The 21,989-nt window shown below is 45.0% G+C and overlaps 1 protein-coding gene across 1 annotated transcript in view; it reads right to left on the bottom strand.

Moving 5' to 3' along the window:
* Positions 1 to 11,590: 11,590 nt before the first annotated feature.
* The window catches only part of DEPTOR (DEP domain containing MTOR interacting protein), a 109,385-nt gene continuing 98,986 nt past the window's right edge, over positions 11,591 to 21,989 (bottom strand). The window contains exon 10 of the mRNA XM_050941090.1: positions 11,591 to 13,033. Coding sequence (XP_050797047.1) covers positions 12,905 to 13,033 — 129 coding nt within the window. The 3' untranslated portion in view covers positions 11,591 to 12,904. The remainder of the gene's footprint in view (positions 13,034 to 21,989) is intronic.

Here is a 21,989-nt window from a genome sequence, read left to right as displayed (position 1 = left end):
TATCCGTTCTGTCAGGACCTGCATTTGTTGGGCAAGTTCCTCTGTGGTGCTCACCATCAGTACACTGGCCATTGGCGGTGGCGTTGTACTGGCTCGTTCCAATGTTTGGGCTTCCCAACACTCGCTGGCTGCCTGCCTTTTTTCTTCTTCCCTGACCTCCTTTATCAGCTGGGAGTAACTTGGGGGATGTTCCTGCCGTTCTCTTAGTCGGAGATGAAGTAGGATTGGGTTCCGATACTGAGTCCCTCTTACAACTTGAGCCAGTCTGGTCTGATCCATCTGCTCAGCAGTCACTGCTCCCCTCATAACAGCTCTCTGAAGTAATCTCTCCAGCCTCTGTATATAGGCTGAAATTTTCTCACCCCTTTGCTGTCGGGAATTAATGAATTTACAGTAACTGTCCTCAGGGCCCTCTACGCTCCCAAAGGTATTATCAAGGGCCTCTAGGCAGTCCTTCACACTGACCTCAGGGTCAGTAAGCTTCAGGGTGCGAATTACATCTAATGCTGGGCCACTAAGGCTCTCTATTAGACATCGTCGCTTTTCTACATCGGGTACGGCCCACTCCCGCAGCATTTCAGTAGTATGCTCCGACCAAAGTTCAAACTCCTCTTCCCCATCAAATAACCTTAACTTACGACAAGAGTTTGACGTAGCATAGGCCAACACAATTTTTTCCAATATATGCCCCAGTGCTTTTGCCCAATCATAGGCTGAGTCTGCCACCCCTGAGCTAGAGGCTGCAGGACTGGGGCCCAACAAACCCGACATATTAGCCATTATACAAACAGTAGTTTCCTCAAAATATAAACATAATTATTTCCCAATACAGTGGAACACTCAACAAGTGCTTGCGAGGGGTACTGACCCAGGGATCCCGGACGAGCCCCCAAAAATGTAACCCTTCTGCCCCTCTAGTTGGCAGCAACAAGGGCCGGGTTCAGTATCCAGGGGTTCCGTTTTAGTAACACAATGCATAACCGGCTCGAGCCCCCACCCAGTGACCTGGGACACTCACATACCACACCCCCCTGGGTGCCTCTAGGAGGCAATACTTCCCCTCTCGCAAGCACGGAGTCTGAGTGTAGCAAAATCTTTTTTAATAAAGGAAGGAATCAATGCGGCATTCCATTGGAGAAACACCACAAACAGGGTTATAACACAAACCATACACAAAAACCCACCTCCAAGTACGTTTGGCACTGTCCTTTTTCCGCTTAGGGTTTTAAGTCCAATCACCCCAAAGTCCAACAACCCAAAAGTCTTTGGTCAATGCCACCCCAGAGTTCGAGAGTCTATCTGTAGAGGTCCCTCCCCCCAGCCTGGGTAGAAAGGGGCACCTTACGTGGTCCAGGGCCAACTGCCCTGCCTCTCCGTGGGTTCTGCTTCTGCCTTCTCCACGAACTGCTCCGCTTCACCAGCCGCTCCACTCTGCTCCTCCAGCCGTCCTCAGGAACTGCTCCGCTCCACCAGCTGCTCTGCTCCATGAGCTGCTCTGCAAAACTGCTCGGCTCCGCTCACTCTGTGGGCCGCTCCACCCGTCTCACAGCTACTCCGCTCTGCCAGCCGCTCTGCTGCCACCAGCTGTCCCGTGATCCGCTCCAGCCATCCCCGCAACTGCTCCACTCCGCCAGCTGCTCTGTTCCACAGCATATCTTCAGGCTCCCCTACTAGTTAGCACAATGCTCAGTGCTCTCAGCTCAGTCATTCCAGCTCTTTAGTGATTTCAACTCTTAGTGATCTCAGCTCTTAGTAGGGGAGCCCCAGTGCGAGTGCACCATTAGCCCAAAGTGAGTTCAGCTCAGCAACCTGTATTTAGATTCTTGAGGGAATAAAAAAATCAACTCTGACATTCCACAGTGGAGAGAGGAGGGGGTGCAACTGGTGCTTCTGGCTCCACAAGGAGACTGCACCACCAGGCACAGATACCTGTCCCCAGCCTCTCTACTTCACTGGGTTTTGGAACCCATGTCCCTTGTCTAGCAAGTACCACCCAACTGAGGGTGAGTCATTTGTCACCAAGCAGTCCCACCGCTCAGCAGTCTGGGATAGGGTAGGCGTGTCTATGCAAATAAACTCTCTGACATTCTTTCCACCAGATGTCAGGGTAGAGCTTATCCTGACTCTGCTTACATCCTTCCCCCAGCCAAGAATTTGTCGTCCCGACAAATCACATTCCCTACTATACTAACTTATTGGTCCCCTCCAAAAGGCATTAGATAGCCCACTTTAGCTTTCACAAACCTGTGTGCTAAATGTATAGGCTCCTTACTAATCACCCCAGGTGCATTGTAAGTTAACCGTTTCACTGGTCTTATTACCCTGTCTCGCCTATTAAGAATTTTTGTTGCTATGGTAGGGGGGACATCCTTTTGAGTGCCGGATGGGGAGGTTTCCTGTGAGTTCCCCTCAGATACTGGCATAGGCTCCTGCATTTCTAGTTCTAACAGTGGAGGGTCGCAGGTGCTCTGGACATCCTCCATCTGTATGTCACCATTGTCCAATAGCCTGTGTAAGTCATTACACGGGGGTCCCACCAGTGGCTCAGGGATGTCAGGAATGGGCCTAAATACTTCTGCCATAGGGTTTAGGGCGGAAGAGGATGTGCTCTCTTCTGATTCAGCGGATCGAGACTGAAATCTTGTCTTCATCCCAGGATACACCATGGTTGTGTCTTCCTCCTCAGACTCACTGTCAGATGTGCCGAGTAGGGGTAGGTTAGCTGCAGGAGGCCGGCTGTCCACATTGGAAGGCGGCTTTGGTACAGCACCTTTGTTCTGCCCAGTTGCCATGTTGTGGCCCATCTCATAAGGGCTGCCTACCAATTTTCCCACAGGGAGCAAAAGGTTTCTATGCACGGTTTTGGTCTGCCCTGGACCCTCTTCAGGTTTTATTTTGTAGACCAGCAGGTCTCCTAGCTTTTTCATCACTAAGTAAGGTATTGCCTTCCATCTGTCAGCTATTTTGTGTTTGCCAGCAATACCCAAATTTTTTAGCAGGACTCTGTCCCCTGGCTGGAGCTCTTGCAGACGTACCCTAGCATCATATCGATGTTTGTTGCGGCCTGCATTTTTCTGAGCTGCAGATGTAGCTAAGTGATAAGCATCCCGCAGCTTTTTTCGTAGATGGGATAGATATTGCTGGTGAGTTTTATAGCTATCTCCATCCTTGGATACACCAAAGCACAGGTTTATGGGTAATCTTGGTTCTCGCCCAAACATTAAGAGATATGGGGTGACTCCCGTAGCGTCGTTCTTTGTGGCGTTGTAGGCGTGCACTAGAAATGCGACATGTTGGCTCCAGGTTGCCTTTTGCTCTGGCCGCAAAGTCCCTAACATATCTAACAGGGTTCGGTTGAACCTTTCTGGCTGAGGGTCACCCTGTGGGTGATAAGGCGTTGTCCTTGACTTTTTAATTTCTGCTATCCTCAGCACCTTCTTCAGAAGGTGACTCTCAAAGTCTCGTCCCTGATCTGAGTGTATCCGGGCTGGGAATCCATAAACTGAGAAATATTTTTTCCACAGTACTCGAGCGACGGTAGTGGCCTTTTGATTACGTGTGGGATATGCCTGCGCATATCGCGTGTAATGGTCGGTTACTACTAGGATGTTCCCAATATTCCTTTTGTCCACTTCTAAAGACAAGAAATTAATGCAAACCAGCTCCAGAGGTTTGTTGCTGGTGATGTTCTTCAGATATGCAGCCCTCGTGGGCAGAGTTTTCCTTTGCACACATCGCGCGCAGGTCTTACATTTCCGGCGAACATCTTTAGCCATCCGTGGCCAATAGAATTTACTGCGGATAAGTTTCAGGGTCCTCTCCATCCCTAAATGTTCAAAGTCATCATGCAGGGCCCTTATGGCCAGGGCTCTGTAATCTTTTGGCAGCACTAGTTGATTCCGTTGCTTTTGTAGAGGGTCTGTGGTCGTGCGGTGTAGCACTTCCTGAATCAGTTTTAGTTTGGTCCATTCTTTTAATAGTAGTTTGCCCTCTGGGGTAGGTGGGACAACCTCAGCTGGGCCTCGCCCCTCTCTTTTGGCAAGTAGTGTATCACGAATGTCAGCATCTTGTAGTTGGGCCTCTTGCCAGTCAGCCGTATTGAGCATGGGCAAGAGAGATTGGTCCAAAGCAATATAGTTCACTGAAGCAGAAGGCACGCCTTCAGGGGGTAGGCCCAAAGCTTCAGCAACACATCCATGAAGGCTCTCAGGGGCCTCCGGCTCTCGGCGACTCACACTGCAAATAGCTCTTACGCCATTCGTGGGTATCACAGCAACATCAGGTGCCTGCGGACGTCTGGACAAGGCATCTGCATTTACATTGCTTCTCCCTGATCGGTATTGAATGCTGAACTTATAGCTAGCCAAGGCGGCCACCCATCTCTGGCCTGTAGCATCCAATTTAGCACTTGTTAACACATAGGTCAGTGGGTTGTTGTCTGTTCACACCTGGAACTGAGCACCGTACAAGTAGTCTCGGAATTTCTTAGTGATGGCCCATTTCAAGGCCAAGAACTCCAGCTTGTGGATGGGGTAGCGAGTTTCACTGTCAGACAGTCCACGGCTGGCAAAGGCTACCGGTTTGCGTTTGCCTTCCACTTCCTGATACAGTACTGCTCCCAGACCCTCCAAACTGGCATCAGTATGCAGGATAAACGGTTTGCTTGGGTCAGCAAAGACTAGGACGGGAGCATGAGTTAAGCGAGTAATGATTTCCCGAAAAGCTCTCTCACATCTTTCATCCCACCGTTGCCCAAATGGTTCGAAGGGGCCATAGTGTCTCTGCAAAGGCGGCTTTGGAGGCCTCCGCTTATTCTGGGTCTTAGATTTGTTTTTGTTGGACTGGTATTTTCTGGTAAGATCATTCAGAGGTTTTACAATCGTAGCATAGTTCTTCACAAATTTGCGGTAGTAACCACTAAATCCAAGAAACGTCTTGAGTTCTCTGTAGTTAATGGGACGTGGCCAGGTAGTGAGTGCTTCTATTTTATCGGGGTCAGTACTCACACCCTTTTGGGACACGATGTGACCTACATACTTCACTGAGGTTTGGCAGAACTGGCATTTATCAATTGAAAGCTTCAAACCGTATGCCTCCAACCTGTCGAGCACTTTAAGAAGTCTTTCTTCATGTTCCTCCAGGGTTCTTTCAAACACAATCAGGTCATCCAAGTAAACTAACACCTGCAGTAAATTCATGTTTCCCACGATTTTTTTCATAAGACGCTGAAATGTGGCAGGTGCTCCAGAAATCCCTTGGGGCATGCGTTCGAACTGATAAAACCCTAATGGGCAGATGAAGGCTGTCTTCTCCTTATCTTCTTTACCCACAGGGATCTGGTAGTATCCACTCCGAAGATCCAACACAGAGAACCACTGACTACCCAGCAAACAGTCCAAGGCATCTTGTACTCGAGGCATGGTGTACTGATCAACTGTAGTGCGCCTGTTTAGAGTGCGGTAGTCAATACACATCCGGATTTTTCCACTCTTCTTACGAACGACCACAATGGATGAGGCATAGGGGCTTCGTGACTCTGTGATGATACCATTCGCGATCAGCTCTTGAAGATGATGGCGCACGTCTTCCATCTCAGAGAGGGCAATCCTCCTAGACCTCTCCCTGAAGGGTCGGGGATCTTGTAGCCTGATATGGTGTTCCACTTCCTTTGCACATCCCACATTCCACTCATGTAGTGAGAACACCTTGGATCTCTCGCAAAGCTTCTTCCTCAGGCGATCCTTCCACTCCTCAGACAGCGGTGAGTCCCCGAAGTCAAACTTCGCAGGATCTATCATTGGAACTTCAGCTTCACACTGGGGTCTCACAACGCTTTCAGGCTCAAAAATGTCTGCAATCTTCTGCCCTGGTTTTACAAACACATCACGGCGTGTTTCATTAGCAACCAGTATCGTCACCTCCTCCTGGGCTTCAGCAGGTAGGGTTATGACTAAGCTGAGAACCAGCACTCCTTCTGGGAGCCCTCCCTTGGTTGGCTGCTCTACCACAGTTAATGTTCCCTTACTGCCTTTTAGGCAGGTACTCCTGACAATTACCTCCTTTTCTGACATGGCAGGCACCACTAAAGGGACCGGGCCCGCATACCTCAGTGCTCCGACTGGCAAATCAGGCAACACTTTTCTCGTGTCCTTAATTTTTCTGTAAGCCTCGGCACAGTGTGTGTGTATCACCAAGGTATTCAGATATTGGTCTTCTGCTTGCTGTCTGCAGTAATCGGCCAGTATCCTAAAGAGGCTGGAGTTGGTCCCTATTAGCACAGACACATCAGAGGTTTCTTTGGGGTCAGGGCATATTAAAGCAGCAGTGTCCACCTCCTGTCTTACCCCAGCAATCTCTTCTGGGAATTCCAGGTGTACTATGACATAGCCCTGATAAGGGTATTCATCCATGCTGAGGCCACACAGACCAATGCCAGTCAGTGGCTGTATGGGCAGGTGCCTAAGCATCTGTTGGTAGAATGACTGAAATATAATAGTCACTTGAGATCCAGTGTCAAGCACGGCTTTACACTCCGCCCCTTCAATCCTCACCATGACCTCTGCTCGAGGCCCTATCAGTCCTGCAGGGATCCCAGCTGGTTGGTCTCTTCTGGGGGAATCTTCAAATTCTCTAGGCCTAGATGGTCTCCGTCCCCGGACCTTCTGGCAGCTACTGGATTTCTCCCAACTGATCCTCAGCTTTTCATACACTAAGGAGGGGTTCTCTTCCTTATGGCAGTTAGCAGCACTGTGCCCATCCTGACCACACCGGTAGCAAAAGAAGTGTCCTTTCTCCATTCGGCGAGGTGGGACGGTGACTCTAGATACTGACTTCTCTATCATCACAGTCTGAGGCTCCTTATTCCGGGAAGTCTTAGCTTGGTCAATGATGCTTTGCAGCTCAGCTATCCGTTCTGTCAGGACCTGCATTTGTTGGGCAAGTTCCTCTGTGGTGCTCACCATCAGTACACTGGCCATTGGCGGTGGCGTTGTACTGGCTCGTTCCAATGTTTGGGCTTCCCAACACTCGCTGGCTGCCTGCCTTTTTTCTTCTTCCCTGACCTCCTTTATCAGCTGGGAGTAACTTGGGGGATGTTCCTGCCGTTCTCTTAGTCGGAGATGAAGTAGGATTGGGTTCCGATACTGAGTCCCTCTTACAACTTGAGCCAGTCTGGTCTGATCCATCTGCTCAGCAGTCACTGCTCCCCTCATAACAGCTCTCTGAAGTAATCTCTCCAGCCTCTGTATATAGGCTGAAATTTTCTCACCCCTTTGCTGTCGGGAATTAATGAATTTACAGTAACTGTCCTCAGGGCCCTCTACGCTCCCAAAGGTATTATCAAGGGCCTCTAGGCAGTCCTTCACACTGACCTCAGGGTCAGTAAGCTTCAGGGTGCGAATTACATCTAATGCTGGGCCACTAAGGCTCTCTATTAGACATCGTCGCTTTTCTACATCGGGTACGGCCCACTCCCGCAGCATTTCAGTAGTATGCTCCGACCAAAGTTCAAACTCCTCTTCCCCATCAAATAACCTTAACTTACGACAAGAGTTTGACGTAGCATAGGCCAACACAATTTTTTCCAATATATGCCCCAGTGCTTTTGCCCAATCATAGGCTGAGTCTGCCGCCCCTGAGCTAGAGGCTGCAGGACTGGGGCCCAACAAACCCGACATATTAGCCATTATACAAACAGTAGTTTCCTCAAAATATAAACATAATTATTTCCCAATACAGTGGAACACTCAACAAGTGCTTGCGAGGGGTACTGACCCAGGGATCCCGGACGAGCCCCCAAAAATGTAACCCTTCTGCCCCTCTAGTTGGCAGCAACAAGGGCCGGGTTCAGTATCCAGGGGTTCCGTTTTAGTAACACAATGCATAACCGGCTCGAGCCCCCACCCAGTGACCTGGGACACTCACATACCACACCCCCCTGGGTGCCTCTAGGAGGCAATACTTCCCCTCTCGCAAGCACGGAGTCTGAGTGTAGCAAAATCTTTTTTAATAAAGGAAGGAATCAATGCGGCATTCCATTGGAGAAACACCACAAACAGGGTTATAACACAAACCATACACAAAAACCCACCTCCAAGTACGTTTGGCACTGTCCTTTTTCCGCTTAGGGTTTTAAGTCCAATCACCCCAAAGTCCAACAACCCAAAAGTCTTTGGTCAATGCCACCCCAGAGTTCGAGAGTCTATCTGTAGAGGTCCCTCCCCCCAGCCTGGGTAGAAAGGGGCACCTTACGTGGTCCAGGGCCAACTGCCCTGCCTCTCCGTGGGTTCTGCTTCTGCCTTCTCCACGAACTGCTCCGCTTCACCAGCCGCTCCACTCTGCTCCTCCAGCCGTCCTCAGGAACTGCTCCGCTCCACCAGCTGCTCTGCTCCATGAGCTGCTCTGCAAAACTGCTCGGCTCCGCTCACTCTGTGGGCCGCTCCACCCGTCTCACAGCTACTCCGCTCTGCCAGCCGCTCTGCTGCCACCAGCTGTCCCGTGATCCGCTCCAGCCGTCCCCGCAACTGCTCCACTCCGCCAGCTGCTCTGTTCCACAGCATATCTTCAGGCTCCCCTACTAGTTAGCACAATGCTCAGTGCTCTCAGCTCAGTCATTCCAGCTCTTTAGTGATTTCAACTCTTAGTGATCTCAGCTCTTAGTAGGGGAGCCCCAGTGCGAGTGCACCATTAGCCCAAAGTGAGTTCAGCTCAGCAACCTGTATTTAGATTCTTGAGGGAATAAAAAAATCAACTCTAACATTCCACAGTGGAGAGAGGAGGGGGTGCAACTGGTGCTTCTGGCTCCACAAGGAGACTGCACCACCAGGCACAGATACCTGTCCCCAGCCTCTCTACTTCACTGGGTTTTGGAACCCATGTCCCTTGTCTAGCAAGTACCACCCAACTGAGGGTGAGTCATTTGTCACCAAGCAGTCCCACCGCTCAGCAGTCTGGGATAGGGTAGGCGTGTCTATGCAAATAAACTCTCTGACATTCTTTCCACCAGATGTCAGAGTAGAGCTTATCCTGACTCTGCTTACAAAGGTATTTGTGCTCTTTCACGGACACAAAATATTTGTGCTCTGCCTTTTTCGATATCGGCACAAGGGAAGCCTGCATTCGCCAGAGGGCATTGGAGATGTTAGCTACCCCTTCGTGCAGCGGGAGGGCCACTCTGCCTGGTACCGAGGACGAGAGCACGTTGAACAGGGAGTCCAAGGGTCCCTCCACCTCCTCAGCTTGGAGTTGGAGACTGGACACTACTTGCTTCAGTAGCTCTTGATGAGCCCTGAAGTCCTCTTGCAGTGTGGAGGGGCGTGGGGCTGCAATCTTATCATCCGGTGCGGGGGAAGGGGCCGGTACAGGGCTCTGCACGTCGACCTGTGCCACGGGATCCACCCCTTGGTCAGACTCCTCGTGCGGTGCTGAGGATCCATGACCCACCGATCTATTCCTCAGAGGTCTAGATAATGTGGCTGAGGGAGCCTCCGATGCCCCCACTATCAACCGAAGGCCTGGCTGGGCGTGCACTGGGGATTCAATGGCACCACTGGTCTTGTCACTGGGGCCCTTGCCATTGACTCTGCTGCGGTACTGGCAGCACCAGCTGGTCAGGTTGGCCAGCTGGATTGTAGGGGACCACGTGTGTGTTGAGGCTCGGGTTACTAACGACCTATCGGTACCGTGGGAGCGGTATGAGCAGTGGTACTGAGAACGATGTCTGCCACGGGACCGGGACTCCGATGTCAAGAATGGTGCCACCTCGAGCTGCTGCTCCTTGAGACGCTGTAATGCCTGGATCTGCGGTGACGCAGAGCTGGCGATCCCCACTGGGAGTCTTGGGCACAGTGCCTCGAGGTGAAAGAGCTGGAGTGTGACCAGCGCCGGTGCCTGTGTCAGGAGTGGCTTTGGTAGCTCCGCCGAGAATGGGAGAAGCATCTATGGCGTCTGTGCCTGTCCCACTGATACTCCCTACTTGGTGTGGAGCAGTGCCTGGAGCTCCACTCCGATGGCACCTGACCAGATAACCTGGTGGGTGACAAAAGCAGAGGCTGGAAACTGTATCCTGACAGGACACTGAGCGGCGAGCAGGCCTGAGAGTGGTCCCCTGACCGGGATTTGTGTTCGGTCAGCGTCGACTGTTGAGAGCCCAGCAGTGGCTTGCCTCCAGAGCGGGGTCCAGGAGCCGGTGGTGCCCCAGGCACCTGCAGAGTCATAATATCCTTGGCCACCTGTAGGGCCTCCGGTGACGAGGGCATCTGGACATCTGGAGAGGCCTGAGTCGACGCAACTGGGCTGCTCCATTCGATCTGAGTCAGAGCTCTAGAGCCCGGGGGGAAATTGGGCTGTCTGACGCGGGTCCAGCCTCACCCCCTGCTTTCTCTCAACGCCTCTGAGAAGATGGAGCCTTTCTCTGCTTCTTCGACGGGGAGTGGTGTTGACCACTGGGAGATCGCCGCACACCAAAGACGAAGTGCCTGGTGCCGATTCTGCTCAGCGTACCGGGATTGGAGCCAGTGCCGACTCCATGAGAAGGACCCGAAGTCTAATGTCACTCTCTTTTTTTGTCCTGGGTTTAAAGGACCTGCAGATCTTACAGCAGTCACTGATGTGAGATTTGTCCAGGCAGCAGAGACCGTTGGTGTGCGGGTCACTTCTGGGCAACGAACGCTTGCAAGACTCACACGATTTAAACCGTGGGGTCCGGGGCATGCCCCAGCCCGAACACTAACTAACTGACTAAACTGAAACTTTTCTTGGACTAACTAACTAACACAGGTACTACTAATGATGAAACAAGTTCTGGGATGAGCTGCAGCAAAGCTGGAGCAGGTAGTTCCGATGCACCGTCACTGGCGGCAAGAAGGAACTGGGTGGGGGAGAGCGCACGGCTCCCCTTACAGTGCGCTATAGAGGCGCTACTCCAGGGGTCACAGCAGCGCTCCCCCTACGGGTACTGCTAAGGGAAAAACTTCCAGCACCTGTTCACATGGCGAGTACACACACCTACTGTGGAATACACATGAGCAAGCACTCAAAGAAGAACTAGCAGTACATTAGTGACGTCTGATGAAGGCTCTAGATGTGTACAAGCATTCTTCAGCTATGTTAGTATAAGGTATAAGTAACTGTGATACAAAGTGACATGTTAAAAGAATCCCTCAAACACAAGGCTTTTATACAGGGTTAGTATAGGGATAGTATTCTCCGCTGCATTTAAGATCTTCTTGCACTGGTAAACATGAAGGAATTATGAGGAATTTTGATTGTGAGTCAGTCTTTTTGATGTGCTTAGAAAACATGCAAACATACAATTTCACTTATGATGTTGCAAACTCATATAATCTCAAAGTCTTATTATTCCTTTGATCAAGCCTGTGCAAATATCTGAGTGAGTGAAAATCATATTGCAAGAAGAATGTGCAATGAGGCCAATTCCTTAATATAAACATAGTCAACACTCTTAGTAGGGAAAAATACCAAAAATAGGTAGTTAATGCTTTTGGGTATTCTTGCACTGAAGGTCAAGCATTTTTTTTTAATTTAAAAAGTATTACTGTATATAAACTGAACAGTACCAGAAAGTCTACAATCTAAAGATATACATATTTATGTTTTGTGAACAAGACTGTATACATTCAATTAATCTCAGTTTGAGAGACCTATGGCACTCCAGATATCACAGAGTTGAGAAGCAATTTAGATTCAGTAAAGTATATCATTCAAATATACATTTTAAAAATATTTTTTCACAAGTTCATCAACAAAAATTCCTGCTCGGATTTAAAATGAGGAAAAGTCAGTTAAATATAATGTGTTATTAATAATTGCATCAGATGTAAATTATGTGACACATCTGTAGTTTTCAAGCATTTAATGGTTTGAAAATGCTGATAATCAAAGAGACATTAAAGTACATTGCTTCAATTTGAAGTGTACTGTACCATACCAGAGCTACTAAATATTGCAATGCTAATGCTAACATTGTGATTCTCTGACTTCAGCTCTTTAAAATATTATCATTCTTCTGATATCAGGGATAGCCAAACTTTGTGAAAAGAACCACATCAACTAGTTTCCAGGAGATAAGAGCCACATGTAGTTTAGACAGAAGTTACATAGACCTAAATTTTCAAACTTGGGCTCCTAAATCTGTACTTAGACACCTAGATAAGAGGTCTGGTTTTCAAAGGCCATATGTTCAAAATGGAAAATTAATGCACACATGCATAACATTTGTGTGCTCTTGTATTTTCCTTCATAGAACAATTGCTGCAGGTTTTTATAAGACTACCCATCTCTGGTAATTCAGTGGATTCCACAGAAAGGCGCACATTTTTTCATCTCTACGAGTTGCAATGTTGTCTGCTACTTGTTTGAATTCACTGACAATAAACATGAAGTTGCTCACCTTTCTCTTTGCTCTATGATTACAGAGAGGGAGCAGTAGCAGGCAGCCGCTCTCCTGGGGATGTACTTTGGACACGCCTAAATTACATGGAGGGGAGTACGCTAACATTCATATGCCATGCCAACCATATGGAAAGTCCTTACCAAACATTCCTCTTTTCAAGTATTGTGATCACAGGGTTGAACGGCAAGGTAAGTTACGTGCAGCCTTTTAAGTAGGATACCATCCCAACAGAGACAGCTGGATTGACAACTAAAGACCTGGTCCTTGTCTTCAGCAGAACAGTTTGCAGGATCGGGTCTTAAACGATAACATGCTGATATATACTGTTCACTTCTTAGCATATGAATCACAGCTACTATTGTTAGACTGAAGGGGAAAGCACCTGAAAGGCAGAATAATCTAGTTAGACAAGGTAAGGTTCGTCTCCTTGTGTTGTTTGGCGTTGCATTGGTTCTATTTCTATTCACAGCTTCCAGTGAGGAAATTTCCTTCTCAGGAGTCTAATTCCTCCATCACTTCCATGACAATAGTTCGAGGGCCAGTCAGAATGAGATTGCTCACGGTCCTGTAGTCCACATGGAGAACATTGAGTCCATTCACAGAAACCACGAACTGACAGACCTACAGAGAAAAGAGAAGGGATGTATTACAACTGCGGTGGACTTAGGCTTCTCTTTATGGTAGCCGATGCTGTAATACTGACACCGTATTCTACTCAATCAATTCATTTTTCCAGTGGAACTAAAATTCATACATTTTTTCACATCTGCTGATACCCTGCCAATAAATAACAAATAAATAAATAAATGAAAAATAAAATAATAATACTTCACTGAAAGAGTTCAAATACACCAATATGCAAGGGGTTAATTCCCTGTTTAACCCACTTGCTTCTTATGTCTGAAACGATGAAAAGGGATAGGTAATGAGGCAGGCTCCTGACTGACTATTCAACCAGATGCTAAGTACCTAAGAACCTGATCCAAAGCTCATTGAGTCTTTCCATTGACTTCTGTGGGCATTAGATCAGGCCCTACACTAGAGAGTTAATGAAGAAATAACAAAGGATAGCAGGAATCAGCTCAGTTCTGATAATTATGGCGACTCGGGCATTCAGACGCTATGGTGTTGGATACTGAACCTGACCAGAACCAGCCAAGGCAAACCAGAATGATAAGACATAATGCTTAATGCTTCTCCCTCCCTGGGCCTTTTTGTCTGTAGGAATAATTTTTTTTTGTATGAAAGCAGACAACAGCTACATTTGGCACACATAAGAGTTCTAGAGTTTTGAAGGATTCCACCACTTAAAGGTTAATTTCCAATTACAGTTGTCAGGAATATCACTGGAAACAGCAGGATCTTTCAAAACTTTGGAATTTTTAACTACTCCCACTGTATCATTCAATTTTTCATATAATACCATGATTCACATGGTGCTTTACCAATCTATAGGACAATAAGACTCTGAACCCAAACAGTCTACAGTCTAAAGCCCTGATTAGTGCTGTTGAAATCAGTAGCACTAATACTAGTCAAATTAAACACATGTATACATGTTTGCCTAACGGCATAGAATCAGGCCTAAAAGGGAAATCCTGATTCCACTGAAGTCAATGGCAAAGATTTTACCCTAAGAGTCCAATTCTGTGAGATGCTAAGTGCCTATAATGAATGGGAGTTAAAGTCACTTAGCACGAGACTTAGTCAGAAAGTGCCAGTTTTTTTTTTAAATTTTTTTTGCAGGACATTTTTTAGAAAAACTCATTTTTTTCTCATTTTCCTGAAAATATTTTTCAGATTTTCATCAAAAAACTGACCAATTTTAGTAAGTGAAGCACTGTCAGTTTCAAATTTATTTTTTAATCAAATGAAATGAAAATTTTCAATGAAAAATGGCCACTTTCTGACAAACAGTGTTTGGATGCAAAATACTTGACCTGATGTATTTAGAGCTTTAAAAAGTTAGAATCACTCAGAAAGGAGGAGGCCGTGCCATTCATGCTAAAAAGGCCAGAACTGTGGATTGGAAGAAAAAGACAATGTTATTCATTCCCCAGTGAAATGCAGCCCCCTCTGAGTCTAATCAAAGTATTCTATAAAGTTACAATGTTTGTAGTTTTTGTATCAATGTTTTTTAAACTTATGGCATTACTTTTTGTTTTTTTACTGCAAATAAAATAATTGTCACAGAAATGTTTAATGAAAAGGATACTTTTGTCATGAATTTACTTTATTCATAACTGATAATGAGTGCACATTAAACCCACTTTAACTGTGAAAGATGTTTATATTCTAATCTGTTGTGGTTTAGGGAAGCAATATGATATAATGGTTAGAACAGAGAACTGGGAAATAAAGTACCTAGTTTATATTATTGTTTCTGCCACTGATTCTTTGTGACTTTAGCCAAGGGTCTTAACTTCCGTGCCTCAATATCCCTTTCAGCAAAATGGGCAACTCATGGGGCTGTTGTGAAGCTTCATTCATGTTTGTACAGTATTTTTATATTATTCACTGAAAGGTTCTATAAAAAACAGAAGTATTATTGGGGCGGTTGTTTTGTCATGTCAGGTTTAAGAAAAATTATGGATGAGTCAAGGCCATTTGTTAAAAAGCTCTCAAATCTTCCCATTACAAGAACAGCAGCAGATGTCTCTAACGGCCAGCTAGGTTTCTCTCCCTATCTCACCCCCCACAATCTCTTCAGTGCATTCCAGGGTGGGGACTTCTGGGATTTAGCCTTGCTGGTAGCCTGGACAGTCAGCAAAGTGGGATGATGACTCTATTAGAGTTTTGATGATAACATGCCTAGAGGGTATGTGCTTTGTCAAGAAGTCGCACCATAGACAAGACCACTGCCTTCATTTTTTATTAAAGAAACAAAGGGGAGGGAGGAAAGTTCCTGGGGGGAACTGAAACATTTTGCAACAAGGGAGCTATTATTCTGCTGTCATCCAGTTTCTAAAAAGTATTGTTGTTCAATTTCTGAACTGTTGGCTGAAATATTGCATGACAGTTGCTGACAAGGGGCTTAAAGAACGGGCTAGCACCTTGCTTACTAGATTTCTCCCTTGCCATATTAGGCCTGGTGGACATAAAGATCTTGCATGAGTATAACTATGGCAGTTAGGAATGCGATTTTAACCAAAATAATAACAGTACAACTGCTAATGTGCATGCAGTTATACCAGTATAAAGGTGCCTTATGCCAGTATAGTTTATTTCTTTTCCCATATGGGAATAAGCTATAACTGGTATAAGTACATTTATACTGGTATAACTGCATCCATATTGGGGAGTTGTGCTACTTTAACTATACCAGCATAGTACAGCACAGAACCACATAGTTAAAGTGGTCTACACAAACATTTAGTTTATGGCAATCTACTTTGCACTAGCCTGCCGAGTACTGCCTGTCCCTGTGGACCCTGATGACATGCACTAACAGTTTGTTAGTGTGCTTTAATCTAGTCCCATTTCAAATCAGAGTAGATCAAAATGCACTAACTAACTGCTACTGTGTGTCAACAGAGTTCACAGGACAGTTAGTGCACGGCAAGCTAGTTGAGGTTGAATTGGACTTGTAGGCTCTAAAGTTTTACATTGTTTTGTTTTTGAGTGCAGTCATGTAACAAAAACCCTATATATTTAAGTTGCACTTTCATGATAAAGAGATTGCACTACAGTATTTGTATGAGGTGAATTGAAAAATACTATTTCTTTTGTTTATCATTTATTTGTAATAAAAATAATATAAAGTGAGCACTGTACACTTTGTATGCTGTGTTATAAGTGAAATCGATATGTTTGAAAATGTAGAAAAACATCTAAAATATTTAATAAATTTCAGTTGGTATTCTATTGTTTAACAGTGCGATTAATCACAATAAAAAAATTAATTGCGATTAATTTTTTTGATTTAATCGCATGAGTTAACTGTGATTAATTGACAGCCCTAATAATCTTTAATTAAAAATTAATCTTTAATTCCTGGAGACTCCAGGCCAATCCTGGAAGGTTGGCAACCCTAGTATAACGGCATAAGAGAGGAAACAGTTCAGGCAAGGATGAGATGAGAGTAATTGTGACAGGAACACATGGTTCCACAGAATAGCTGTGTGCACAATGAGCAGGCTGAGTCAAAAATTTTACTGTGAAATCCTGACCTCATCGTAGTCAATGTGAGTTTTGCCACTGAGTTCTATTGTTACTATTAATTACAGTATTACCACAGCGCCTGGGATGCTAGTTATATAACAGGCCCCCATTGTGCTAGGCATTGTACGTAGAACAAAAAGACCCTGCCCCAGAGAGTTTACACATATAACGCAAGACACACCAGAGGGATACAGACAGACAGATGGAAGAGCACAAAGAAACAGTGAGACAACATTGGTCAGTATGACAGGCTGTGGTCTCAGCAAACCTAATCATTATCAAGTGCTTTGTAGACATGATGGCAAAGGAGAGTTTTAAGGAAGGTTCTGAAGAAGGTTAATGAGGTAGCTTGGAAGGTTTTTATGGGGAGTTCCTCCTAAGTGTGAGGGGCAGCAAGGGAGGTAGTGGGGAGGGCTTGGGGGGAAGACTAAGAGCTCTGTTTTAGCCATGAGTTTAGCTTGAACTGATGGCTAGACATCCACATGGAGATCTCAGAAGGAGAGGCTGAAATTTTAGTTTGGATCAGATACTGCTTGGGGGGCAGGATTTCACCCAGAACTTTTAAAAACTATTAAATAAATAATAGTCATGCTTACTGGCCATCTGCCTACTGATAATCTGAGTATTCACTAATATTACATAAATATCATTTACGAATACATATTTAGTTCTTAAAATAACATTCTCGTATTGATTTTACAATTAATGTTAGCCTTCCTTCCTTTTACAAAACTGTTTGTAACAGTGTCTCTTTGATTTTAGTATGCACAATGTTTTAAGTTTGAGAGAAAGTCCTGAAAGATAATAAAATACCAGGAATTCCTGCAGCAACACTTGGCATAAATGAATATTGCAAAATTTCACTGGAACAGTCCCAAAGAAGCACTTAATTTTATAGATGCCCGAATGCAAATATTAGTGAGGTCACTGAAGTAAAGAGCGTTAAATCAGGGATGAAAACTGGATGCAATACTCCATACCATACCAAAAGTGCAGTTTTAACAGATACAAAATAGCAGATCACTTTTTATTTTAAAAAACATATTTATCACAGAATCATAGAAGATTAGGGTTGAAAGAGACCTCAGGAGGTCATCTAGTCCAACCCCCTGCTCAAAGCAGGACCAACACCAACTAAATCATCCCAGCCAGGGTTTTGTCAAGCCAGGCCTTAAAAACCTCTAAGGATGGAGATTCCAACACCTTCCTAGGTAACCCATTCCAATGCTTCACCACCTTCCTAGTGGAATAGTTTTTCCTAATATCCAACCTAGACCTCCTCCCCCTGCAACTTGAGACTATTGCTTCTTGTTCTGTCATCTTCTACCACTAAGAACAGCCGAGCTCCATCCTCTTTGGAATCCCCCTTCAGATAGTTGAAGGCGGCTATCAAATCCCTCCTCACTCTTCTCTTCTGCAGACTAAATAAGCCCAGTTTCCTCAGCCTCTCCTCGTAAGTCATGTGCCCCAGCCGACTCATCATTTCCGTTGCTCTCCACTGGACTCTCCAATTTGTCCACATTCTTTCTGCAGTGGGGGGCCGAAAACTGGATGCAATACTCCAGAAGTGGCCTTGCCAGTGCCGAATAGAATGGAATAATCACCTCCCTTGATCTGCTGGCAATTCTCCTACTAATGCAGCCCAATATACCGTTAGCCTTCTTGGCAACAATGGCACACTGTTGACTCATATCCAGCTTCTCATCCATTGTAATCCCCAGGTCCTTTTCTGAAGAACTGCCGCTTAGCCAGTTGGTCCCTAGCCTGTAGCAATGCATGGGATTCTTCCGTCTTAAGTGCAGGACTCTGCACTTGTCCTTGTTGAACCTCATCAGATTTCTTTTAGCCCAATCCTCCAATTTGTCTAGGTCACTCTGGACCTTATCCCTACTGTCCAGTGTATCTACCTCTCCCCTCAGCTTTGTGTCATCCATGAACTTGCTGAACAAAACCAGCCACAGAACTGAACCCTCAGAAACTCCGCTTGATACTGGCTGTCAACTAGACAATGAGCTGTTGATCACTACCCGTTGAGCCTGACGATCTAGACAGCTTTCTGTCCACCTTCTAGTCCATTCATCCAATCCATATCTTTTTAACTTGCTGGAAAGAATACTGTGGGAGACCGTATCAAAAGCTTTGCTTTACCCATATCCACAGAGCCAGGTGTCTCATCATAGAAGGCAATCAGGTTGGTCAGGCATGACTTGCCCTTAGTGCCCTATGTTGACTGTTCCTGATCACCTTCCTCCTCCAAGTGCTTCAAAATGGATTCCTTGAGGACCTGCTCCATGATTTTTCCAGGGAATGAGTGAGGCTGACTGGTCTGTAGTTCCCCAGATTCTCCTTCTTCCCTTTTTTATGCAATGATACAGTACTAATCCTGGGCCCAGTGAAGTCATTACTGACTTTAACAGTGCCAGGATTTCACCCATACTTATTATCTGTGCAGTTGTGGTACCACCCAATTAACAGCAAATTTCTAGTTCATGAAGTTGCCACAAGTATGATTCAGTTTTCTTCAAGAGCAAAACCAAGTTCAAACGGATTATTGGGTTTCAGGGGATACTTCATCAATTGATAATTTCTGAAAATAGCTGGATATAGTGCTGGATAGAATCCAGGTATTTTCAGTTATCCAAACTCCTTCCAAATATGTTAGCACCCAATGCTAGAGACAGAAGTATCCCCTGAAACCACCCACGGCATCTGAACTTGTTTCTGCTGAGGGAGAAAATGGAACTATGCTTTTGTAAGTTCTTTGGGACAGAGACTTCCTTTTTGTTTTAGGTTTCTACAGCACCTAGCACAGTGGGATCCTGGTTAGGGTTGCCAATTTTGGATGGGCATATTCCTGGAGGTTTCATCACATGACATAATCTTTAATTAAAGAGTAATCCTTTAATTCCTGGAGACTACAGGACAATCCTAGAGGGCTGGCAAACCTAGGACTCCCGGTCCAATGCTGGACTTGTAGGCACTATGATAATACAAATAACAAATAATAATAGCTTATGTTTAATTCATGAACTAGAATCTTGCTGTGGATGGATTACCACAACTGCACATATCATTTAAAAAATAAAGTAGATGTGGTAGTGATGGGTGTCAAACCTTTTCCGATTTACATGTTAGCAAAGTGAAAAAAACCACTAACCAGTTCAGAATTAGGTCTTATTCTGCTGTCATATGTCACCACTTTAAAAAAATGAAAATACCAGGGGTGAAATTCTGGCTCCACTGATGTCAGTAGCAAAACTCCTGTTGACTTGAATAGGGCAAGGATTTCATCCCCAGGCTATACACAGATCCTAGACATTTTAAACAAGAGCACAGCTTGTTATTTGTAGATGTTAAAATCTTGAAGATGAACTGCAACGCGCATGAAAAAAGTTATCATCATGTATTGTCCCTTGTTATGTATAACAGTGCTATAATTTTTTTGTTTACTTTTATGTTAAAAATATCACTTTTTGCTGCAGGATTTAGGCAAGATATTTGGAAGACATGGATGGTGACATCACATGAGGATGAAACCTGAACTGCAGGTCTCTCAGCTTTTAACTGAGAGGAAGGGGATGTTCAGCCGGTAAAAATTTAAAGAAACATTTGTACAGTAGAACGTCAGAGTTACGAACACCTCCGGAATGAAGACTGTTCACAACTCTGAAATGTTTGCAACTCTGAACAAAACATTATGGCTGTTCTTTTGTTCTTTCAAAAGTTGACAATTGAACATTGACTTAACTTTTTTATTTTTTTTTTTAGTAGTTTAACACAGTACTGTGCTGTATTTGCTTTTTTGTTTGTTTGTCTGTCTCTGCTGCTGCCTGATCATGTAGTTCTGGTTCCAAGTGAGGTGTATGGTTGACTGGTCAGTTCTTAACTCTGGTGTTTGTAACTCTGAGTTTGTAACTCTACTGTAAAACTTCATATCCACTTGCTGCTTATTTGAGGCCAGAGAGAACCTCAGCTCATTCCAGCTTCCTGCTGTGAGATCCAGACCCTTCAAAGAACTTGTCAGGGTCCTCCAAGGAAAGGACGGAAATCAAGTTTTAATCCAAAATTTTTAAGATTTTTTAAAAATACTCCCCATCCAATTTAAGGTAATCATTAAATGTCATAGAGGAGCAGTAAAGGGTACCCTTTTTGTTTGTTTACTATTTTGCCTTGTAAGAAGCATAATGTACAGAATCTAATGTATGATCTTGTAAGTGAAAATGTTCATACCCTCAGCTGTCCAACTCATAATGAAGTTCCTGAAATAATTCATCCTCTGTTGAACAAATAACTGTATTCACAAGTATCAGAGGGGTAGCCGTGTTAGTCTGGATCTGTAAAAGCAGCAAAGAGTCCTGTGGCACCTTATAGACTAACAAGTATTCACAAGTACTCTGGATTGAGATACTGTCAGAGAAGATCCAAGGAAAGATGTATGTTTGCCCCCTCCAAATAAAGGGAAACACAAACAGTTCTGTGGTGGCCTGCTTCCACCCTCTTAATCTTTACATTGTCGTATTGGAAGAGGGAAGGAGGTAAAATCAGAGGTCCTGGCACCTGGCAACTTAGCATTTTGGATCCCTCAAACGTGCTTCATGAAATCCCTGTTGTATTAGTACAATGAGGAACATCGCATTTTGACTACTACTGTACATGATCCAAAGGTTTAAATATGAGCAACATCCTTTTCAACGTATCTGAGTTTACTGCAATAAAACAGAATCAGCTACAGCTGTGTGTTCTGCTCTGTAAATATCCCTAGCAAATGTGTAATTGGCTGTAGAGTGGGTGGTGTGGGAGTAGGCAAGGATCCAGTTCTTGCATAAAACACAGGATTAGCTCTCCAGAGAACTGCAGTTCTCTTTCATTCTCTATCGAAGCTTTAAGCTTGCTTAATGTCATAACTGTGTTCCCAGAAAATGCTTATTAGAAAATGCGGGGCAATTTCCAGTAAAGAAAAATAACTTCATTTATGGAATAACAGATGTGTCCACATTACAATTCCTATGCACCCTGTTCTTCAGTCTTTACTCAGGCAAAATTCTCACTGGAGTTTGGAATAACGGGGGGCAGGTTGTTTTTGTAATAAGGACTGTGGGTTCAAGCTATATAAATGTGAAAGTTGACATTTTCCCACAGGATTGTTTAGAATAAAGCAAGTGATTGCAATGTAAAAGCTAACAATTTAATTTTTATGGTGCTCCAAACCCAGAAGTCTGTATGACTGAGGGACAAAATTAGTAACTGAAGCAGCAACATAATAAAGTAACTAAAATAAGGTCACACATTCAACAGCACTGAGCATCTGCTTACCTAGACTCCAAGTGGAGGCAATGGGACTTTGACCATTGATTTCACTGGAGTGGAGTTAAGCCAACACTTTTGTAAATCCCATGAATAAAGTCACTTAAATCAA

The sequence above is a fragment of the Gopherus flavomarginatus genome, chromosome 2, assembly GCF_025201925.1.
Source record: "Gopherus flavomarginatus isolate rGopFla2 chromosome 2, rGopFla2.mat.asm, whole genome shotgun sequence".
In the NCBI taxonomy this organism is placed as follows: Eukaryota; Metazoa; Chordata; order Testudines; family Testudinidae; genus Gopherus; species Gopherus flavomarginatus.
This window is presented reverse-complemented; position numbering and strand designations above follow the sequence as displayed.